This window comes from Nerophis ophidion, linkage group LG13, assembly GCF_033978795.1.
Source record: "Nerophis ophidion isolate RoL-2023_Sa linkage group LG13, RoL_Noph_v1.0, whole genome shotgun sequence".
Lineage (NCBI taxonomy): Eukaryota > Metazoa > Chordata > Actinopteri > Syngnathiformes > Syngnathidae > Nerophis > Nerophis ophidion.
This window is the reverse complement of record NC_084623.1, coordinates 21,294,367-21,319,551: the sequence shown is the minus strand read 5'-3', so window position 1 is coordinate 21,319,551 and position 25,185 is coordinate 21,294,367. Positions and strand designations below refer to the sequence as shown.

Sequence of the window (25,185 nt, the reverse complement as noted above, 5' to 3'; positions counted from 1 at the left end):
TGGGATTGAAAATAGTTTATTGCATTTATATGTGTATATAAATACATAAAGTATATAGCATATACATATTATGACGTTCTTGCAAGGAGTTTATATTTTACAGACATTATAATGGGATTGCTTCTTGTTTCTCTGAATCCATTGAACATGTTCAAAATCAACTAAACTATAATTATGACCTGTACTTTCATCATGATAAACTGCTGGGTGGGGCATTGGTAAATATTGTTCCCACAAAGGCTTGTGTCCCCCACAAAGGATGTCGGATAACTCTACAGCAACCGAGATCTTCGATCTGAAAACCCAGAAGACGGTACCGCTCGTCAGTCTCGAAGAACGTGTTGTTGGTGTAAGATCCAAAGAACTGGGGAAGAAAACAAAGAGATAGTTTGAGTATAAAAATGTTGCATTGTCCAGGGAGACCATCGCAAACAGTCAATGCTACTGTACTTAAGTACAGCAAATACTGCATTTCATGCATCAGTCCCACCTTCCTCCCATGCCGAATCTAACTTATTATTAGAAAAAAATTCCGTAATGTGGAAGCATTGTGGAAGCACTGTGATGAGGCGGCAACTTGTCCAGGGTGTACGCCGCCTTCCGCCCGAATGCAGCTGAGATAGGCTCCAGCAACCCCCGCGACATCAAAAGGGACAGGCGGTAGGAAATGGATGGATGGATGGATGGAAGCATTTTAATTAAGTGATTATTTGTCATTTTGATCAAAGGAAGGTGAAATTTACAGGAAACAATAAACCATCATCTGGTTGCAGGAAGACAGTGAGTGTAAGCTTAAATAATTGGCTTTCCAGGTTAACAGCAGGTATGCATATGAGTGAAATTGTTGCAACTTCGCTACAGCATCCTGTAAAAAAATAATCCTTGCATATTTGCTGCTGAGAGATGGAACTGAATAGAAACGCAACACAGCAGAGTTGTAAATCCGAATGAGGATCAGTTTAAATAAATGTTGTCCATGTACACGTGGCTAGTGAAACGTATTGTCTAAATAACAGGGTGACAGTATGATGAGAATCTAAAGCAACTGCGCGTCAAGTCGTCCATCTTACCGACTTTACTTGAAAATATTAAGAAAAAATAAAAGCATGCCCTCCCCAAAGTTTGGACAATTTTTTCCTTACACCAGTTATGTTCACGATCGTGAGATCGACAGGCGGATCGGTGCGGCGTCTTCAGTAATGCGGACGTTGTACCGATCTGTTGTGGTGAAGAAGGAGCTGAGCCGGAAGGCAAAGCTCTCAATTTACCGGTCGATCTACGTTCCCATCCTCACCTATGGTCATGAGCTTTGGGTCATGACCGAAAGGATAAGATCACGGGTACAAGCGGCCAAAATGAGTTTCCTCCGCCGTGTGGCAGGTCTCTCCCTTAGAGATAGGGTGAGAAGCTCTGTCATCCGGGAGGAACTCAAAGTAAAGCCGCTGCTCCTCCACATGGAGAGGAGCCAGATGAGGTGGTTCGGGCATCTGGTCAGGATGCCACCCGAACGCCTCCCGAGGGAGGTGTTTAGGGCACGTCGAACCGGTAGGAGGCCACGGGGAAGACCCAGGACACGTTGGGAAGACTATGTCTCCCGGCTGGCCTGGGAACGCCTCGGGATCCCCCGGGAGGAGCTAGACGTAGTGGCTGGGGAGAGGGAAGTCCGGGCTTCCCTGCTTAGGCTGCTGCCCCCGCGACCCGACCTCGGATAAGCAGAAGAAGATGGATGGATGGATGGATGGACCAGTTATGTTGTTTACAGGCAAACACAAGCCTTAGTCATTATGCAGTGTCTTGTATGTATTATGATGCATTTTAAACATCTGTGATGTAATTTTTTTTTATTGGACTATTAGAGAAGGGGGACCGGAGGGTGTGTTCCAACTATCGTAGGATCACACTCCTCAGCCTTCCCGGTAAGGTTTATTCAGGTGTACTGGAGAGGAGGCTACGCCGGATAGTCGAACCTCGGATTCAGGAGGAACAGTGTGGTTTTCGTCCTGGTCGTGGAACTGTGGACCAGCTCTATACTCTCGGCAGGGTTCTTGAGAGTGCATGGGAGTTTGTCCAACCAGTCTACATGTGCTTTGTGGACTTGGAGAAGGCATTCGACCGTGTCCCTCGGGAAGTCCTGTGGGGAGTGCTCAGAGAGTATGGGGTATCGGACTGTCTTATTGTGGCGGTCCGCTCCCTGTACGATCAGTGTCAGAGCTTGGTCCGCATTGCCGGCAGTAAGTCGAACACATTTCCAGTGAGGGTTGGACTCCGCCAAGGCTGTCCTTTGTCACCGATTCTGTTCATAACTTTTATGGACAGAATTTCTAGGCGCAGTCAAGGCGTTGAGGGGTTCCGGTTTGGTAACCGCAGGATTAGGTCTCTGCTTTTTGCAGATGATGTGGTCCTGATGGCTTCATCTGACCGGGATCTTCAGCTCTCGCTGGATCGGTTCACAGCAGAGTGTGAAGCGACCGGAATGAGAATCAGCACCTCCAAGTCCGAGTCCATGGTTCTCGCCCGGAAAAGGGTGGAATGCCATCTCTGGGTTGGGGAGGAGACCCTGCCCCAAGTGGAGGAGTTCAAGTACCTAGGAGTCTTGTTCACGAGTGGGGGAAGAGTGGATCGTGAGATCGACAGGCGGATCGGTGTGGCGTCTTCAGTAATGCGGACGTTGTACCGATCCATTGTGGTGAAGAAGGAGCTGAGCCGGGAGGCAAAGCTCTCAATTTACCGGTCGATCTACGTTCCCATCCTCACCTATGGTCATGAGCTTTGGGTCATGACCGAAATGATAAGATCACGGGTACAAGCGGCCGAAATGAGTTTCCTCCGCCGTGTGGCGGGGCTCTCCCTTAGAGATAGGGTGAGAAGCTCTGCCATCCGGGAGGAACTCAAAGAAAAGCCGCTGCTCCTTCACATCGAGAGGAGCCAGATGAGGTGGTTCGGGCATCTGGTCAGGATGCCACCCGAACGCCTCCCGAGGGAGGTGTTTAGGGCACGTCCAACCGGTAGGAGGCCACGGGGAAGACCCAGGACACGTTGGGAAGACTATGTCTCCCGGCTGGCCTGGGAACGCCTCGGGATCCCCCGGGAGGAGCTAGACGTAGTGGCTGGGGAGAGGGAAGTCTGGGCTTCCCTGCTTAGGCTGCTGCCCCCGCGACCCGACCTCGGATAAGCAGAAGAAGATGGATGGATGGATGGATGGACCAGTTATGTTGTTTACAGGCAAACACAAGCCTTAGTCATTATGCAGTGTCTTGTATGTATTATGATGCATTTTAAACATCTGTGATGTAATTTTTTTTTATTGGACTATTAGTCGCATCAGTCAACAAATGCGTCATGAAGAGGAAAAAACATTTGGAGGACACAAAACAGCCATAAAGTTCAAATTAATTATTTTTCGTATTTGTTTGAAGTTTCCATCCGGTCTTACCGCTAAGCCTGAGGACGGCTCGATGAAGTCAGCCCAAAATCCTTTGCGCTGCAGGATGAAGCAGATTTCCTTCGCTCCATCTACAAACTAGAAAAGTACAATGTCTTGTTAGTTTCTCTCTGATCAAAGGCAATAAATAAAACAAATGAGGGAGCCAGTGTTCTTTCATGGACAACACTTTGCAATAATTTCAGCAGAATATAATTGGAACTGAAATAAAATATATTTTAAAAAAAATCAACAGCGGTACTAACAAACTTACAAGTTCATTTATCAACCGCACTGAACCAGATTTATTCACAATACAAGCAAGACCATAAAATAAATTCCAACTAAATATTGCTGTTAAATAAATTATTTTTGGAATTTTGCCGATTGATCACAATCATTTTTAAAGACATGACGGCAGATAGATTTTTAAAAAATGCATTCTAAATATTAAATAAACACAAATAAAAGTCCACTTACAGCAGAACGAATGGGAGCTTCCCTATTTCGCCCATAAAATCCAATAAATAACCATTCAAAAACCGTTAACAATACTCTATTTACATTTCATGACTTGAATTTAACCAAGTATTAGTCCATCCATCCTTTTCCTACCGCTTATTCCCTTCTGGGTTGCAGGGGGCGCTGGAGTCTTTCTCAGCTACAATCGGGCGGAATGCAGGGTACAACCTGGACAAGTCGCTAAGGCCAATTTAGTGTTGCCAATCAACCTATCCCCAGGTGCATGTCTTTGGAAGTGGGAGGAAGCCGGAGTACCCGGAGGGAACCCACGCAGTCACGGGGGAGGACATGCAAACTCCACACAGAAAGATCCCGAGCCCGGGATTGAACCCAGGACTACTCAGGACCTTTGTATTGTGAGGCAGACGCACTAACCCCTCTTCCACCGTGCTGCCCCCAAGTATTAGTGTTGTTGTTATTATAAGCACTAAAGCAGCAAACTGTTTCTAGCGGCGCCATGATCACTGCCGGGTGCCCCTATGTTTACATCATCCAAGTTGTCTGCTGCTTCCTTGCTATAAGTTTAGATCATACATCATGCATCGCCTCTCGACAGAAGAAGTCTGAGTAGGTATTCCAACAAGTTGGTAGACTTTGACAGCCATTTAGGACTCTGAAATGGCCACAACGACACGAAAAGACCCCCAGCCCTCCCACCCCGTTCCTTTGTTTGCGAGATATTCTTTACCGAAACGGGTATATATGAATACCCTATAAATTGGCATCCTAATGACAGCAGACCTTGTACAGTAAGTGCTTTTTTATTGTGTTGGTTGGCTCTCATAAAGTCTGTAGTGAGTAGTAAGTAGTCAGTGATGAAGAAAAAAAAAGAGGTGCAGGGGTTGTTTTTGTTTTCAAAATGATTCAACTATTCAATGTCAAAATATCCTCCCAAGTGGAGGAGTTCAAGTACCTAGGGGTCTTGTTCATGAGTGGGGGAAGAGTGGATCGTGAGATCGACAGGCGGATCGCTGCGGGGTCTTCAGTAATGCGGATGTTGTCCCGATCCGTTGTGGTGAAGAAGAAGAAGATGAGCCGGAAGGCAAAGCTCTCAATTTACCGGTCGATCTACGTTCCCATCCTCACCTATGGTCATGAGCTTTGGGTCATGACCGAAAGGATAAGATCACGGGTACGAGCGGCCGAAATGAGTTTCCTCCGCCGTGTGGCAGGGCTCTCCCTTAGAGATAGGGTGAGAAGCTCTGCCATCCGGGAGGAGCTCAAAGTAAAGCTGCTGCTCCTCCACATCGAGAGGAGCCAGATGCCACCCGAACGCCTCCCTTGGGAGATGTCTAGGGCACGTCCAACCGGTAGGAGGCCACGGGGAAGACCCAGGACACGTTGGGAAGACTATGTCTCCAGGCTGGCCTGGGAACGCCTCGGGATCCCCCGGAAAGAGCTAGACGAAGTGGCTGGGGAGAGGGAAGTCTGGGCTTCCCTGCTTAGGCTGCTGCCCCCCCGACCTGACCTCGGATAAGCGGAAGAAGATGGATGGATGGATGGATGGATGGAATGTCAAAATATAAGAAGTAGAAATAATGAACAAATTGTCAGCTATTGTACTGTTGTAAAACACCAATGAAAATGAAATGTAACATTTACACAACCTATACTGTAGCAAAAGTCATCACATGTGTGTTCTTGAATGTGTATTCTACGTCTTCCATGTCATATTTAGATTTGGACTTGAATGGTAAACAACTAAAATGAAAGTTTGGGCATTGTTTTATCCAGACGCATACATTTGTCCAAATGTGGCCAAGTGGACTCATTGTGAGTTTCCTGGACGTTGTCTACATCTGTAAAAGAAAAATCTAAGAGAATCCCCCTGCCATCTTCCACTAGTTGTTTTAATATATAAATCGCCCGCTTGAATATTCTCTCTTCTCTTCCCCGTCTCTCGTCGTCATTTGGAAGGGTGCGTGTCTGTTGTGATTTCCCTTCCTGGTTCGATGACCCGCCCTATCTTGCCTCTGTTTGGCCTGTCTGTAATGTTTTGCCCTAATCTTAACCAATCGTGACTCATCATAATAAAGCAACCAAACAATCGTGGATTTTCTTATATAGTGGGGCAAAAAAAGTATTTAGTCAGCCACCGATTGTGCAAGTTCTCCCACTTAAAATGATGACAGAGGTCTGTAATTTTCATCATAGGTACACTTTAGCTGTGAGAGACAGAATGTGAAAAAAAATCCAGGAATTCACATTGTAGGAATTTTAAAGAATTTATTTGTAAATTATGGTGGAAAATAAGTATTTGGTCAACCATTCAAAGCTCTCATTGATGGAAGGAGGTTTTGGCTCAAAATCTCACGATACATGGCCCCATTCATTCTTTCCTTAACACGGATCAATCGTCCTGTCCCCTTAGCAGAAAAACAGCCCCAAAGCATGATGTTTCCACCCCCATGCTTCACAGTGGGTATGGTGTTCTTGCGATGCAACTCAGTATTCTTCTTCCTCCAAACACAACGAGTTGAGTTTATACCAAAATGGATACATGGATGATACAGCAGAGGATTGGGAGAATGTCATGTGGTCAGATGAAACCAAAATAGAAATTTTTGGTACCATTTTAAGTGGGAGAACTTGCACAATCGGTGGCTGACTAAATACTTTTTTTGCCCGACTGTAGGTAAACCAACCAATCATCATTGATGTTTCCTGTATATTTTTTCCCCTGCCCGTGGAGTTGCTTCGCTATGTAGCTTCCATCTTAATGTTAATCATTATTAATGGAAAACCGTAGTATTTACCACCTGATTATCAAATACAGTACTCATTACGGGAAAACCATAGTTGTTTGCAGGTATGGCAAACAGACGGATCAAGATTTTAACACACATTGTAGGTCGTAAAAAACTGAAAATATATTTTTTCTATTTTCACAGACATAAAAAAGATGGATTTCCAACTATAGACGGAGAAATCACATGCCTGATTGTAAGTGAAGTTTTGATTGCGTTTATTTAATATATATCCATCCATTTTCTACCGCTTATTCCCTTTGGGATCGCGGGGGGTGCTGGTGCCTATCTCAGCTACAATCGGGCAGAAGGCGGGGTACACCCTGGACAAGTCGCCACCTCATAGAATGCGGAAAAAAACATCAATTGTAATGTCCTTTAAAATGATTGCGAACGATTGGCAGAATTCCCCAAAAAGTGCAGTGTCCCCTTTAAGAGCGAAACAATAGCAAAAATGTCCGCAAAATTATTGCGCTAGATGAAGCCATCAGGGGTCAAATCCTTTGCAAGTAGCAGTAATGAAATCCAAACCACTAAACTCACTACCTCAACTAATGGGATGCATGTCAGGAAGTGATGCCAATGGTAGGATGGCGGCTTGGTCATCATACCTAGGTTGATATTTGTCTCTTGCAGATCCATTTGATATTCTGTAAATTCTGTAAATCCGTACCATGTTTAAGCAAGCTCACCTTGTCAAGCAACTGCTCTCGCTCATCCTCCACAGCGGAAGACCATGCTGTCATATCATTCTGCGTCTTTTGGGTCACTGTGACCACTGTCACATGAGTGCTTGGAGCCTCAGGAAACAGGTATTGGAGATCTGGGTAATACATGATAACGAAATCACATTTTTGAATTCAGATTTCTAATGTGTTTTTTAGTGAAGATTATTATTACACAACACAATGTAACGGCCATATTCCATATTTCTTTCTCTCTTGACAAAGGCGGTCACACTCCCTCCCTCTCTGTATCTCCCCTACCTGCTTCTTTGTCTTATCATAACTTGTGGCTAGAGGGTTTTTTTTATGCCTGGGCAATATATCAATTTCATCGACATATTCAAGTTTTTTTGCAAGCGATTTAAAAAATGTAAAATATATTATTTTCTCCTCTCGCTCCGGCATATTTTTTGCTACCAGGAGACGTTTCGTTCCAAAAAAAAAAGAACCAAACACAAAAATTAACTTGATATCAAATAGAAAGAGGCAACATTACACAAAGCAGACAACAAACAAACAAACACACACACAATACTCCTATCTATCCATCCATTCATTTTCTACCGCTTGTCGCGGGGGGTGCTGGAGCCTATCTCAGCTGCATTCGGGCAGAAGGCGGGCTACACCCTGGACAAGTCGCCACCGCCTCACAGGGCCAAGTTGCCAACACAGATAGACAGACAACATTCACACTCACATTCACATACTAGGGCCGATTTAGTGTTGCTAATCAACCTATCCCCAGGTGCATGTCTTTGGAGGTGGGAGGAAGCCGGAGTACCAGAAGGGAACCCACGCAGTCATGGGGAGAACATGCAAACCCCACACACAAAGATACAGAGCCCGGGATTGAACTCAGGACCTTCGTATTGTGAGACATATGCACTAACCCCTGTGCTGCCACAACAGAATCCATTTAAAATATTTAACAGAGCAGCTGTAACTGCCGACAAACTGCCACTGCTAAGCGAACACACAACTGAGCTAAAGCTGCTCTGCCTGGGCGCTGACGTCACACGCCACTTGGCAACAGGCACCCCCTTTTAAAGGCACACACGCATACTCTTCTCCAATATGAAACATTTCTCAACTGCATAAGCCAGATTCTTAAAGTTGTTGGGTTTTTTTAAACTAACTCATTACTTAATTTTCGTAGTAATGAATAAGATTTATGAAAGAGTAATTCCGTTAGCAATTCAATCATTTTTTTAAAGTAATTTTCTGAACAATGGTGATGATACCATGTATGATGAGAAAAAAATTACAGTGGGAAACGATCCCTAAAGCAGTTACTCTGCACATCGCCAAGATGCGTGAAAGAAAAAGCCGCCGTTTATCCACATGACTTACTAAAACTATAGTCCCTTTATGTTGTACTTATTTATTTGGACACAAAGTATAATACTACATTTGATGTAGTATTTACATAAGTATTTTATCCAAGACAGAAGTTTTAAGTTTTTACTTTATAACTGTTAATGTTGGAGATAATTATGTATGTGCATGCAATGTGCAAAGTTACATTTTTGTTAAAACAAGTATTTTATCCAAGACATAAGTATTGATTCCCAGAGGAAGCTCTAAATCATAGGTGTCAAACTCTGCAATTTCAATTGGCCCTTGAGGCAATATCAAATTAACATTAGAGTAGGCCCGCCGGTGTTATACAGCGGTGCCGCTGTAACACCGCATTCACCGATTTCCCGGGAGACTCTCGAATTTCAGTGCCCCTCCCGAAAATCTCCCGGTGCAACCATTGTCCCGAATTCCACCCGGACAACAATATTGGGGGTGTGCCTTAAAGGCACTGCCTTTAGCGTCCCCTACAACCTGTCAAGTCTGTTTTTCCTCCTCACAAACAGCGTGCCGGCCCAGTCATGTAATATATGTGGCTTCTACACACATGTAAGTAAATGCAAGGCATACTTGATCAACAGCATACAGGTCACACTGAGGGTGGCCATATAAACAACTTTAACACTGTTACAAATATGCGCCACACTGTGAACCCACACCAAACAAGAATGACCAACACATTTCGGGAGAACATCCACACCGTAACACAACATAAACACAACAGAGCAAATACCCAGAACCCTTATAGCACTAACTCTTCCGGACCGCTACAATATACACCCCCTCCCCGCTACCAACAAACCCCGCCCCCCTAACCCCGCCCACCTGAGCCCCGACATTAACTGACCAGTAAAAAGCCTGAACGATGATTTATTCATTGTTATTTTATTTTTAAATGTATTAGCCTCTGGAAAAAGTTTATGTTAATATTTACCTCTGAAGGCTGCAAATACAAAAGAGGCATTCAATTTTTATTTAAATTTGATTTGATATGCCATTGATATTTTTTTATTATTATTGTTATTATTATTTGAAACTCAATTTTGCATGTCACTATGAAGTTATATAAGCCTTGCTTGTTCAATATTCAATGAAAAACTTGTTTGGGTCCCTATTAAAAGGTTAATTCGTTCAACCTCGGCCTGTGGCTTTGTTCGGTTTTAAATTTTGGCCCACACTGTATTTGAGTTTGACACCCATGCTCTAAATTTAGTTTTTTGAAAATGATTCCATAAAAAGTAAAATGTATAACTGGTCTAAAAAGAACAACATAATTCACATTAGAATGTTGCTAAGAGTAAGATGCAGTGTATGCGGTGTCATTTCAAACTACTAGCTTGTTCTAGTTTTAGTTCTTTTTGTACTCCTCCTCTCTCCACGTTTGCATTTTCACACCTTTTTACAAGACGCCGCCCTAGTAGGGACCCAATAGCGTTCATGTTCTGTCAACCATGAACAATGTATGTCTACTCTTGAATGGGTCTGCACCGAAATGAATTGCACTGTACTTTTTTAAATGCAATGAAAATAAATGAGTTACTGGTGTGCCACAAATTTCTCACAACGTGGCCACGTTTCTCAAAGTATGTGCTGAAGCACTAAGCATTGATGGTAAATCAAAGTAGGTGTTTTAAGTATTTTTAAAAATACCTTTTTTTTTTTACTAGAAAGAACTAATCGTGAAGCAGAATTATTTTTTGCAATTTACTTTTGATCTAGTGCAGGGAATTACCTTGCTTGAATTGCTCAGGGCAGGACTGTATGACACACTCTACAGATGATTCGGCCAAATTAGCCTTCTGATTGATGGCTGGATCATCTTCTTTCTGCACATTAAACATAAACACTGATTAGAACATCCTGGAGGTAAAAGTGCAACTATCATAAATGGGTTGTACTTGTATATCGCTTTTCTACCTTCAAGGTACTCAAAGCGCTTTGACACTGTTTCCACATTCACCCATTCACACACACATTTACACACTGATGGCGGGAGCTGCCATTCAAGGCCCTAACCACGACCCATCAGGAGCAAGAGTGAAATCAAGGACACAACGGACGTGACAAGGTTGGTAGAAGGTGGGGATTCAACTAGGAACCCTCAGGTTGCTGGCATGGCCACTCTCCCAACCGCACCACCGCGTCCCCAACTATCTTGTATCTACATATATATTCAATGTACTGTATATCATGCGACCAGTGTTTCCCCTAGCCTTATATTAGGGGTGCTCAACACATCTAATATTCTTATCTAATATTATAATTAGGGGTGTTAAATGATTATATATGTTGTAATCAGATTAAAGGGGCGGTTTGCAACATTTACAAAGATGCCTAGAGGGCACTAACTTTCCAAAGTATTTTACACAGTATATCCTGTCCTCTTACGGCTTCTAGGACGTAATGACGAACACAATGTACCCATGTAACAAGTGCATGCGCATTACCTATGGGTGTTGTTAGTTAATGATACCAATTTGGACAGTTAGCGTTAGCCATCATTGAATGTGTATTCAATCATAACAATAACAATAACTGTTTGTTGCTTCTCTTAAACTGCTTTGGTATGTGTGCACACACTTACTGCGTGCGTGTACGTGTTGACGGGACAGGGTGACTGCTGTAAACGCCAACTATTTTATTCGGGCCGGTAAAAAATTTTAAGACAAAAACTTGGAAATTGCAAAAAATATCGACAATTGCCATACAAATGTGTGCTGTTAAACCACTATTGGTAACATAAGGGTGTTTTTGCTATATTTTTTTCTTTGAAAAATATAACTGTAAACAAGTTGCAAAAAGCCCATATAATCACAGTTTACAGATGATCATGATGCATCCATATTTGCAACTAAAGCATGTCTAAAATGTGCCAACTATCACTGCATTGTACTAACAGAAAGATAAATGACAGGGCATGATTTTATACAGTGGTACCTCGAGATACAAGTTTAATTGGTTATGAGACGCAGCTCATACCTCAAAAAACTTGTATGGCAACAGCATTGCTCATTTAAATGAATGGTCTTTCAAGTAAGGGAAGGCCATTTTCAGCTACTCTCTAAACATGACTAGTGTCTCCAATAATAGATACAAAATATAAAGATGCTTGATTATACAAAGAAAATGTCACTTGCAGGATGTAAAATCACTATATCAACTAAGAATGGAATGAAACTTGAAAAAGGCTCTGTGGAGAGGGACAGTGATCAGCGCGCTTGCAGGAGCAAAGGTCACCACCTCTGTCCATGGTGCTGAAAACAGAGCGCCGTCAGACAAGGGCGTGGCATGTGCTGACAGCGAGACACATCTGGCAGAAGATTAGATTGCACAGGTGGTACGTGTTGATCTAATCATCTGCTGTCTTTAACAGTAGGCGGCTGGGAGCAGAGAAGGAGGAGGATTGGTGAGACTGAAAAGTCTGGAGAAAACTTTGTTGGAAAACATATGAGCATTAAAAATCTTGTTAAACATGACGCTTGACTCCTGTGCCGTGTCTGACAGTGGAACAGCGAGGAAGCGACTTCCACAGGCTCTATAGACGGCAACATGCCAAATATGGGCATCGTCGATAATCGGTCTATAGACAGTGTGATTCCAAAAATGTTCAGCTTCCGATGGGCGGGACAAAGGTTACGAGTTATGAGTCTCCCCACCACTAGTTGGCGTAAAGAATGTCACGGTGAACCCTGTAAGATCCAAACAAAACATTCGGTCTTAGGGCATTAGCTTATGGCTAGAGATGGACATAACTTTGTTTTTCCAACCGGGAAAACAAAGAAAGTGAGTGTCTTAGACAGTGCTTATATTAATTGAATTAAAAAATAAATCATAAAAAACATGACCGAGCATGTAAGGTTGTAGCTAACTTGGTGAAGTAGTTTGATTGTACCATACTGAAGCAAAACAAGTCGATAGTTAAAATAATAATGAAATGACAGACATTACGTAATTTCAGTTCTTATATGTCTTGTACATGTTAAGAATGGTCAATAATAAAGCAACTTTAACTCGAACTTGATTCATCCATGAATACATGGACAAAATTAAAGTTAAAGTACCAATGATTGTCACACACATACTAGGTGTGGCAAAATTATTCTCTGCATTTGACCCATCACCCTGGATCACCCCCTGGGAGGGGAGGGGAGCAGTGAGCAGCAGTGGTGGCCACAAGCTGTCAATGGTGTGTTTGACTGGAAAGCAGCTTGAAGGGTATATACAGTGGGGCAAAAAAGTATTTACTCAGCCATCGATTGTGCAAGTTCTCCCACTTAAAATGATGACAGAGGTCTGTAATTTTCATCATAAGTACACTTCAACTGTGAGAGACAGAATGTGAAAAGAAAATCCAGAAATTCACATTGTAGGAATTTTAAAGAATTTATTTGTAAATTGTGGTGGAAAATAAGTATTTGGTCAACCATTCAAAACTCTCACTGATGGAAAGAAGTTTTGGCTTAAAATCTCACGCTACATGGCCCCATTCATTTTTTCCTTAACACAGATCAATCATCCTGTCCCCTTAGCAGAAAAACAGCCCCAAAGCATGATGTTTCCACCCCCAGGCTTCACAGTAGGTGTGGTGTTCTTGGGATGCAACTCAGTATTCTTCTTCCTCCAAACACGACGAGTTCAAAAAGTTCTATTTTGGTTTCATCTGACCACATGACATTCTCCCAATCCCCTGCTGTATCATCCATGTATCCATTTTGGTATAAACTCAACTCGTCGTGTTTGGAGGAAAAAGAATACTGAGTTGCATCCCAAGAACACCACACCTACTTTGGGGCTGTTTTTCTGCTAAGGGGACAGGACGATTGATCCGTATTAAGGAAAGAATGAATGGGGCCATATATCGTGAGATTTTGAGCCAAAACCTCCTTCCTTCAGTGAGAGCTTTGAATGGTTGACCAAATACTTATTTTCCACCATAATTTACAAATAAATTCTTTAAAATTCCTACAATGTGAATTCCTGGATTTTTTTTTTTCACTTTCTGTCTCTCACAGTTGAAGTGCACCTAAGATGAAAATTACAGACATCTGTCATCATTTTAAGTGGGAAAACTTGTACAATTGGTGGCTGACTAAATACTTTTTTGCCCCACTGTATACCGTAGGAATCGGCTTTCCAAGGTAAATGCTGTAATTAATTATTACATTACTTTATTAAACTACTACTGTTGTTTGTACTACATTCTATTGTATTGTTATTATGAAATAATTATTATCTAAAAGGTGTGTTTTTCTTTTTGAAAGGCATGTTACATGTTAAAATGGAGGCTGTTTTGGGGGGACCAAGCATCAATTAATGTTGTGTTAAATATGTCACTAATTAAACTGGTATCCGAGGCTATTAGGGACGGCGTGGCGCAGTGGAAGAGTGGTCGTGCACAACCCGAGGGTCCCTGGTTCCATCCCCACCTAGTACCAACCTCGTCACGTCCGTTGTGTCCTGATCAAGACACTTCACCCTTGCTCCTGATGGGTGCTGGTTAGCGCCTTGCATGGCAGCTCCCTCCATCAGTGTGTGAATGTGTGTGTGAATGGGTAAATGTGGAAGTAGTGTCAAAGCGCTTTGAGTACCTTGAAGGTAGAAAAGCGCTATACAAGTACAACCCATTCATCATTTATTTATCATATACTAATGTATTCCTTCATACAACAAAATGGCCCAAAAAGTTTAATTTGTTGTCCATTGAAAGTCTGCACATTTTGAAACTAAAAGGTATTTGAAATGGAGGTTGAATAATTATGAGTAATCGACTCACAAAAAACTCATTCATAGGCAGCTTGGATAAACATTGTTCATGGTTTGATGACGCAGGCAGAAGATCAGAGGCCATCTTGTCTGTGAGTCGAATCTTGTGTTCTGAAGCCTTTTCCAGATTACAATCAAACACTACATTACCAGGCGGAAGAGAGACCTGGTGTTTGATGCCTGATGGTACCATGGTCTCATCCAGCCATAATGGAAGTGGTTCTGAAAAAGAAGACAATTAACAATAATTCTTAGCTTGGTCCGAATTTGTTATCCAATACTCAAAACTAATTAGGGATGTCTTGATCGATAAGCTCCGATACAAGCAGTGCTGCAGCGCCTTTACATGTGGAGAGCTGGACAGCCAGTTAACATCTATTTGTCCTCCATTAAGTGAACAAGGTTGGTCTTTTCTTGTATTTTAGTCATTTATAGAAGGTAAACATGGTAGGCTATAGGCTACTAAAAGTTAGCAGTTTCACAACAGCTAAGCGGACAATAATACACAGGCTAGACATACATTACAAGTCTCCTAAATTGAAAAATATTACACTCTAAAATTAACTTGACTTTGAGTCAGGTTACTTTGAAATAGCACATTTGTCAATAGAAAAAAGTATAAAATAGTTATACTGTAGATGCACAATATTGAAAGACTTAAAGGCAAAAGCTTATTACGTATTCAGTAACAAACATGTCCACATCATTCATACTGCCTTGTGCGCTTAAATTAACAAATTATTATGGCCATTTAACTATTATGTATGTGTATATATGTGTGTATGTATAATAATGATGGCTAAACTTTGTTTACAAACTTTCTTTATAAAGTTTTTGAAACACCCCCAACTGTATGCATTTATATAAATATATATGCATATTAAATTAAATTAACAATATATTTTATGTATATATATATATATATATATATATATATATATATATATATATATATATATATATATATATATATATATATATAAAGTTTGTAAACAAAGTTTAGCCATCATTATTATATATACACACATATACACACATACATAATAGTTAAATGGCCATAATAATTTGTTAATTTAAGCGCACAAGGCAGTATGAATGATGTGGACATGTTTGTTACTGAATACCTATATATATATATATATATATATATATATATACATAAAATATATTGTTAATTTAATTTAATATGCATATATATTTATATAAATGCATACAGTTGGGGGTGTTTCAAAAACTTTATAAAGAAAGTTTGTAAACAAAGTTTAGCCATCATTATTATATATACACACATATACACACATACATAATAGTTAAATGGCCATAATAATTTGTTAATTTAAGCGCACAAGGCAGTATGAATGATGTGGACATGTTTGTTACTGAATACCTAATAAGCTTGTGTGTGGTTTGTATTTCCGCTGCATTTTACAGTTCAGGGTAGTACAAATCCGACCGATGACGTATGGATTAGTAGCACAGTACTATATATATATATATATATATATATATATATATATATATATATATATATATATATATATATATATATACCGATATATATATATATATATATATATATATATATATATATATATATATATATATATATATATATATATATATATATATATATAGTACTGTGCTACTAATCCATACGTCATCGGTCGGATTTGTACTACCCTGAACTGTAAAATGCAGCGGAAATACAAACCACACACTTCTATAGGAACCTTTAGTTCCAGGAACCTTTAAATACAGGAACCTTTAGATACAGGAACCTTTAGTTCCAGGAACCTTTAGTTCAATGAACATTTACTTCCAGGAACTAAAGGTTCTAGGAACTTAAAGTTTCTGAAATTTTGGTGGGAAAAGGCCAAATGTTTTCTGTTTGAGTCATTTCACTTAACCTTTTCTAACATTCCATCCATCCATCCATTTTCTACCGCTTATTCCCTTGTGGGGTTGCGGGGGGCGCTGGCGCCTATCTCAGCTACAATCGGGCGGAAGGCGGGGTACACCCTGGACAAAATATTAAAGTACGTATGATTTGTGCAGATATCTTACCGGCGCAATATCGCTATTGAACAATACTCAAGGCTCGAATATCGGTATCGTTTGCAAAGAGAAAGAGTTGTATTGGGAGATGCCTAACACAAATTACTGTTAAGAAATAACTGAGAATGTCATAATGTACATTATTTATTTCAGTAATGAATACTGGGTGTAGAAATTTGAAACAAAGAATGACATGAACATAGCATACCATTTATGGAAGCGGCTGTTGCAACATGGCGATCATCAGAATCGTGGGACCCAGTCATAGATAATCCCTTGGTCCTGGCGATTTGACGCACCAGAGCATGAAGCCCAGGAAGATAAGTAGCCAGCCTAGTTCTGCTGTACAGCACCTGATCACATAATAATACATATGTTTTTTCAGCTTTACATGCACACATTGATTGCTAAGATATAAAGTAGATCTCTATTTAAGCAATGTCAGCATAACAGCTCAAAAAGGTTTAAGCAAAAGGAGCACTGTGAATTTGGGGCTGTCAAGACACTTGCTTTTGTAGTATTTTGAGTGTTGTCATCCAACTGGTTTTCGAAGGGTTGTTCTCGCAGCTTTGTAACAATTGGAGCAAATTACCCAATCCTTGAATTTACATCTCTTCCATCAGATGACACAATTTATGAACAAATAGGAATGTGACTCTTACAACAACTCACAATTCAGTTTGATTAACAATCGATTCTCGATTTCAACTAATTCTTGCAATACATTATTTGATGTATAAAATTTAATAATTAAAAAACAAAAAACAGTTTTCAGGCTACAAAAGTTAATTTGGTTGCTGACGTATGATGTAAATCTGTATGTGTGTAAGCGCAGAGGAAGCCTAAACAGTGTTTTTCAAAAAATATAAATTCTTTAAATTTTTAATCGATTCAGAATAATATTAAATAAGAATCGTGATTCGGACAAGAATCAATTTTTTCCGGTACCCCCTTGAACTAATATTAGAATTATATTCCAGTTCCATACTTTCTACCTCCCATTACTCTCACGTCGGGTTGCTATTAAAAAAAAAATCTGTTTCCAGAATATGCAATCATTTTGTTTTTTATTGCTCTCAGCAATGCTTTCTTGATGTATAGAAAATTAACAAATACAGAATATTTGAGGTCTTTGATGTATCAACCAAAATGTATCAAAATGTATGAATCTTTGTTCCTGCAATGTAAAGTAGTCAATGTGTCTAACAGTGTAAATATACTGTCGCATGTAAACAACTAAACACAGTCACATTTGGACATTTTCATTTACGGGTGTTGCCAGCTATCTAGACAACAATGATGATATTCATTAGTACAGGGGTGTCAAACTCCTTTTCATTGAGGGCCGCATCGCCGTTATGGTTGCCCTCATATATATATATATATATATATATATATATATATATATATATATTCATACATAGTTGAGGTTTTTGTGGTTTATCCGTTATACAGCGCTCAATACTGGGGTAGAACAAAATATATGTTGGGTCAGGAAAAAACTCAAGAGCCTATATCATCCCTAAAATCCCCTGATGAGCAGGGAAACCTGCGAAACAGGCTTGTAGGGATGATATAGCCTCTTGTGTTGTATGTTGTATATGTATATATATATATATATATATATATATATATATATATATACATACATAAAATAAATTAACAATATGTTTTTTTTATATAAGCTGCAAAAAAAATCTTTACATTTTGCTTCAAAAACTGGCAGCTCAGTCACCAGAATTTTACAGTGAAAGCAATGTTATTTTTTACAGCATATAAAAAATGGAGTAAATGGAAAAACAATACCACTGTTGTTAGTGGTAAAATTCATGCAACAGAGGTGCCAGGTTTTTGTTTTTACTGTAAAATCTTGTTGTTTCAATGTTTTTTTTTAAAGTTTTTTATTGTTTTCAGTGTCTTACTGTATATGGAAAAAAAACAGTACCAAAGTTGAATATACGGTAAAATAAAACTCAGTCGGCGGAATTTAACCGTAAAATCAATTGTCAATTTTAAAGTGTACAATATGATTGATCATTTGTTTTGAAATCATAAGTCAAGCAGATAATGAAGTACAGTATTTATCTTTATTTTAACAAAAAATATTTTTGGAAAACATCATAATATAATATTTTGATTGTGAAAATGTTGAATTTTAAAAGATATGCAATTGCATGCAGTACATGATGTTTAATGTCAAAAAATAAATAAATATATTTCATAAGAAAAGATTAAGCATTTTATTAACGCCTATTATTTCTAGGCCTTCGCGGGCCACTTAAAATAATATGGCGAGCCAGATTTGGCCCCCGGGCCTTGAGTTTGACACCGGTGCATTAGTGCATACACTTGCAAGTACCGCCTTCTATTAATGCATGCCAAACCTACTTAAATAATTTAAAACATAAATATGACAGCTGACTTGAGCTCATCTAATAGTCAAACTGAACTTACAGTCGCCATGCTCCACTTCTTTGCAGTTTCTCTTCCTGCGAGATTAAGACACACAGCTGTAAGGAACCATTCACAAACATATGAGTAGAATCCAAATATTTCTGGACCAACACCAAATATCATAGCTTGTGCATATGACTGAATATTGTTGTTAGATTTCATTGAAAATCCCATTTTACCTTTTACTAATTTATTAGCTATTTTTAAATGTACTCATTTATAATTATCCTTCAATTTTGTAGAAGTTTTGACTTTTTATATTACAATTACAAAGACCAAAATTACCCTTGTTATCAATATTATTCTGTTTGGGAGTGTCCCGAGCCAATATTGATATCACATATTGGTTTGATATCAGATATCAGATTATTGGAATGACTTGCATCTAAAATCTCCAATATAAACTCTGATAAATATAGCTAAGCTAAGCGTGTTTTCTTGTGCAAAGTTGGAGAGCCAGTTAACATATAATGTCCTCCAATAAGCACACAAGGTTGGTCTGTTCTTGTAATTCAATCTAAAATCTCCAATATAAACCCTGATATATATAGCTAAGCTAAGCGTGTTTTCTTGTGCAAAGTTGGAGAGCCAGTTAACATATAATTTCCTCCAATAAGCGCACAAGGTTGGTCTGTTCTTGTAATTCAGTCAAGCGACTCAAGTCATTACAAAAAGGTAAACATGGTAGGCTTTATCCTACTACTAGATAGCAGCTACACAACAGCTAAGCACAAAATAGCACACAAGCACACAAATATCAAATAATTAAAGTTACATAGTGCTTACATATACAACTTTGTCTCCAAGACGTAATAGAAAGTATCCAGTAACAAACAACTCAGCATTACTAAACTTCAATCAATTTTTGTGGCTACTATGTGTCGCCAAAAAAATACTACTCCTTTTCAAAAGACAACATAAATCCGTTCCATATGGTTCATAATAAAATAGGTGAATGATTGTCATAAGTACCATTGTTGTTTGTTTGACTAATTTTACACAATCAACTCTTTTGTTTCACAAATTTTACACAATCAACTCTTTTCTTACATTCCACACTACAAAATAAGAAAACTGTGTATGAATCGCACTAATTTCATATTAGCTCAATATTGGTATTGGCCAATACTCAGGGCTCCATAATTGGTATCGTTTCGGGACAACCCTAATCTTATAATTAAAATTTTCTGAGGGTACAACATAATAAAAACCCTGATTAAAACACTGACATTGTTTGCCAAGCTTTATTTAAAACATTTTTTTGCTTGTAATAATATTCAAATATTAAGTACACCAACAATCCATTTTTAAAATGACTGCTCAAGTGTTACTATCATTTACAATAGATAAAGACATGCAATTTGGCAAAAAGGATAGCAAATATTATTCTGTTTTTTGTTGCATGCCATGAATCACATGACATTAAGTATTGTGAAGCCTATCACTCCCACAGTTTGAAAAATGTTTCATACATTTTAAAAATCATGGGCATCGCACATACCCACTTTGACACTGCTCAGGACCATCTGCTACAGTAAAAAAAAAAAAAAAAAAAAAATATATATATATATATATATATATATATGTATATGTATATATATATCCATTTTCTACCGCTTGTCCCTTTTGGGGTCGCGGGGGGTGCTGGAGCATATCTCAGCTGCATTTGGGCGGCAGGCGGCGTACACCCTTGACAAGTCGCCACCTCATTGCAGGGCCAACACAGATAGACAGGCAACATTCACACTCACACTCACACACTAGGACCAATTTATCAACCTATCCCCAGGTGCATATTTTTGGAGGTGGAAGGAAGCCGTAGTACCTGGAGGGAACCCACGCAGTCACGGGGAGAACATGCAAACTCCACACAGAAAGATCCTGAAAGATTGAACTCAGGACTACTCAGGACCTTCGTATTTGTATTTGTATATATATATGTGTATATATATATATGTGTGTATATATATATATATATATATATATATATATATATATATATATATATATATATATCCACATATGTATATACACATATATATATATATATATATATATACATACATATATATATATGTATATGTATATATATATGTGTATGTATATATATTTTATATAGATATATTTACATATAAATAATACATAAACATATATATACATACATACATATATACATATATATACATACACATACATACATACATACATACATACAAATATATATATATTTATATAAGCTACTTTTGCTGTGTAGCTTATAGTGTAGCTTGCTACAATTTTCTGGGGATAGCTTCCCTTGTAGTTTACCTAAATTTAATCGAGAATAGTTTGTAGCACAGCTTACTACATTTTCCAAGTAGCTTGCCCCTCACTGTTTATATTATAGATACGCTGCTCATCCGGCTGTTACCGAAAAAAAAAAGCCACACACACACTTGGTGTGGTGAAATTTTTATCTGCATTTGACCCATCACCCTTTATCAGCCTCTGGTTTCCATTATAGAGCAAGAAAATACAAATTGGTAAAAAGTAAAAAATACATATATATATATTTTTTTTTATACAAAAATATTTTTAATAGCAACATTAACAACAAACGGTAACATGCCAAAGCTGTCTAACTTGCTCAAATAGAAATAAGCATTTTGTGACGACGTGTTTACAAAGCTGCACACACTGCTTTATTCAGGGTCTCAGCAGGTTTCAACTAGTGAAATTTAAAACTTGGTCTGACTTTTTTTGGGACCATAATGAATATAAATTAGGACCATTTCACAGCCATACGGAGAAAAAAGTACAAAGATATAAAGGAAAATCAGAGGGCTAGAATGAATTCTAAGTAGATGAATTCATTCACTGCTTTTTCACAATTCACAACAAAATGGTTAAATTAACTAAAAACACCAGAAACCTCTCTATTGTAAACTAATTTAAAAAAAAATCATCATAACAGTATGTTTTGTTTTTTTATTTGCCATACAACTGTTTTCTTGCAGAAGATGCAATGTGCTTCATATCAAGTCGCCATGCTTTTACGTTAACAACCTACAGGACAGTCTCTGTCGGCAGAACATTCATCCATAGCACTGCAGTTCAACTATGGAACAGTCCACCATGAAGTAGTTGGTGATATACATGATCCCATCCTTTGAGAGCATAGTGAATAGGCATCTTATCTCACTTGCATGATGCTCTTGAACCCCTCAGTCCAGATGTGTCTAAGCCAGTGTTTTTTTAACCTTTTTTCAGCCAAGGCGCATTTTTTTCATTGAAAAAAATCCAGAGGCACATCACCAGCAGAAATCATTAAGAAATGAAACTCAGTAAACAATTAAAAGTTGTTGTTGCAATTATTAGATATGAATTGAAACCATAACCAACCATGCATCACTATAGCTCTTATCTCATAGTAGGTGTACTGTCAACACGACGTGACTTATTTTGAGTATTTTGGTTGTGTTCCTAAGCAAAGTGTTTTCGTTCTTGTCATGCACTGCTATTTTGGTGGCTTTTCCTTTTTTTTGGTATTTTCCTGTTGCAGTTGAATTTCTTCCTTTGGGCGTTATTCCCCGCACCTGCTTTGTTGTAGCAATCAAGAATATTTAAGTTGTTGCTATCTTTTTTTGTGTGGACATTGTTGATTGTCATGTCAGGTACGGATGTACTTTGTGGACGCCGTCTTTGCTCCACACGACGTAAGTCTTTGCTGTCGTCCAGCATTCTGTTTTTGTTTACTTTGTCGCCATTTCAGTTTTAGTTTCGTTCTGCATAGCCATTTCTAAGCTTTAATGCCTTTTCTTAGGGGCACTCACCGTTTGGTTATTTTTGGTTCAAGCATTAGATACCCTTTTACCTGCACACTGCCTCCCGTTATCGTCTGCATATTCTGATCACGACAAACCATCGTCTTCTCACACGACTATTCCCGACACCTCCAAAGCAATTAGCTACCAGCTTCCACCTACTGATATTGACAAGAATAACATGGTTACTCTGCCGAGCTCCAGACAGCATTGACACTCTACAACGGCATATTATTTGCGGATTATAATTACTGGTGTGCAAAAAACATTTTTAACCCCAATAGGTTGAACTACATAATCTCCCACAGCACACCAAACTGTGTCTCAAAGGCCTACTGAAACCCACAACTACTGACCACGCAGTCTGATAGTTTATAAATCAATGATGAAACATTAACATTGCAACAAATGCCAATACGGCCGGTTTAGTTTACTAAATTGCAATTTTAAATTTCCCCCGAGGTATCCTGTTGAAAATGTCGCGGAATGATGACGTATGCGCGTGACCTCTCGGGTTGTAGCGGACATTTTTTTCCAGCCCGATCCAAGCTATAAGTAGTCTTCTTTAATTGCATAATTACACAGTATTCTGGACATCTGTGTTGATGAATCTTTTGCAATTTGTTCAATTAATAATGGAGAACTCAAAGTAGAAAGATGGAGGTGGGAAGCTTTTAGCCTTCAGCCTCACAAACACAGCCGGTGTTTCCTTGTTTAAAATTTCCGAAGGTGAAGCTTTACTATGGAACAGAGCGGTCAAGCGAACATGGATCCTGACCACATGTCAACCGGCAGGTTTCGGTGAGAAAATTGTGGTAATAAGTCGGCTCTCACCGGAGACATCAGCGGAGCTTGCGTCCTGTTGCAGCTGCGTGGCTTCCCTCAGAGACACTGGCGGTCACCACACCCGTGGCCACACCCCTCCGACTTTCAGGTACCATATAATCTCACTAAAACACTAGTAACACAATAGGCAGATAAGGGATTTTCCAGAATGATCCTAGTAAATGTGTCTAATAACATCTGAATCGCTCTCACTGCTATCGCCTTTTTTTTTTCTAGTCTTTCACTCTCATTATCCTCATCCACAAATCTTTCACACTCGCTCAAATTAATGGGGAAATTGTGACTTTCTCGGTCCGAATAGCTCTAGCCGCTGCTGGCTATGATTGTAAACAATGTGATGATGTGAGGAGCTCCACAACCCGTGACGGCATGCGCCCATCGTCTGTTACTTCTGGTACAGGCAAGGCTTTTTTATTAGTGACCAAAAGTTGCGAACTTTATCGTCGATGTTCTCTACTAAATCCTTTCAGCAAAAATATGGCAATATCGCGAAATGATCAAGTATGACACATAGAATGGACCTGCTATCCCCGTTTGAATAAGATAATCTCATTTCAGTAGGCCTTCAAGGCAAACTAGTGTGCCGCGGCACAGTGGTTGAAAAACTCTGGGACTCTAAGCTGCTGTGAACCATTGATTAGGCCATGTGGATTTTTTTTATAGTGTCCTCGTGCCTGTATTAGTTTTCTACTTTTTTTTTTTTTTTTAATCCTTGGGAGGTTTTTTTCACTTCAAGCATGTTATTTTAAAAAAGAGTTTTCATGTAAAAACCACCAAAATGTCAGCAACGGTAGAAGAAAGCACATTTACGCACATTCAAATTTGCTCAGCTCATTTTATATCGGAGTGAATTGTATTAATTGATTGACACTGTAAGACATCCATCCATCCATCCATTTTTCTACGGCTTATTCCCTTTGGGGTCGCGGGGGGCGCGAGTGCCTATCTCAGCTACAATCGGGCGGAAGGCGGGCTACACCCTGGACAAGTCGCCACCTTATCGCAGCACTGTATGACATGTACTATTTAATGACTTGTATATTATTATATGTAACAGCCTACACAGACTACAGTAGCAAGAGGAAATAGTGGGTCACACAGGTACATATGTAATAATCATGCTACAGTACAACATGTTAAAATTAACACACGTTGTTGCGTCAAGTCCTGTGCTCTTTGCTCTAAATACTTAACACCCAATTCGATATTGCAGACAGTATTGTTGTTAATATTTCCGAATGTGGCTTTTCAGTCAAGGTGACCATCAAACGAAGAAAAGTTTGCAGAAAAGGTTCAAGTCTTACCACGTTCACGGACGAATGGTAGAGAGTCAAACTAGGCTTCTCTAGGCCGTATAATCCCAAACAATGTAAGACTGTTATGCGTCCACTAATAACATTTTGATATGTTTAAGATTTACACAAATAAATATGGACTTGTGCAGGCAAGGACGCAAGGGGCGGGGATTGAGTATTGCGTCATCATTAGTGGCC

General features: G+C 39.3%; 1 protein-coding gene across 2 annotated transcripts; it reads right to left on the bottom strand.

The window, feature by feature from the left end:
• Nucleotides 1–25,185, bottom strand: mmadhcb (metabolism of cobalamin associated Db). Of its 2 annotated transcripts, none has more exons than XM_061918576.1 (8): nucleotides 24,997–25,185; nucleotides 19,044–19,099; nucleotides 16,798–16,942; nucleotides 14,545–14,756; nucleotides 10,504–10,597; nucleotides 7,383–7,513; nucleotides 3,434–3,520; nucleotides 1–364 (listed from the first exon to the last, which is right to left on the bottom strand). In XM_061918576.1, the coding sequence occupies exons 2-8, from the start codon at nucleotides 19,050–19,052 to the stop codon at nucleotides 191–193; spliced, it is 852 nt and encodes a 283-aa protein (XP_061774560.1). In that variant the 5' UTR covers nucleotides 19,053–19,099; nucleotides 24,997–25,185; the 3' UTR covers nucleotides 1–190. The 2 variants fall into 2 exon arrangements, with proteins under 2 accessions (XP_061774560.1, XP_061774559.1); XM_061918575.1 differs by having other exon boundaries at nucleotides 19,044–19,078.

Excerpts from the sequence above, each read along its gene's own strand:
- mmadhcb (XM_061918576.1), bottom strand. Across the intron at positions 10,598-14,544 it reads TGCCTATGAATGAGTTTTTT|AAAGAAGATGATCCAGCCAT; the intron begins GTGAGTCGATTA and ends TTTAATGTGCAG. Across the intron at positions 7,514-10,503 it reads CCCTGAGCAATTCAAGCAAG|ATCTCCAATACCTGTTTCCT; the intron begins GTAATTCCCTGC and ends TGTATTACCCAG.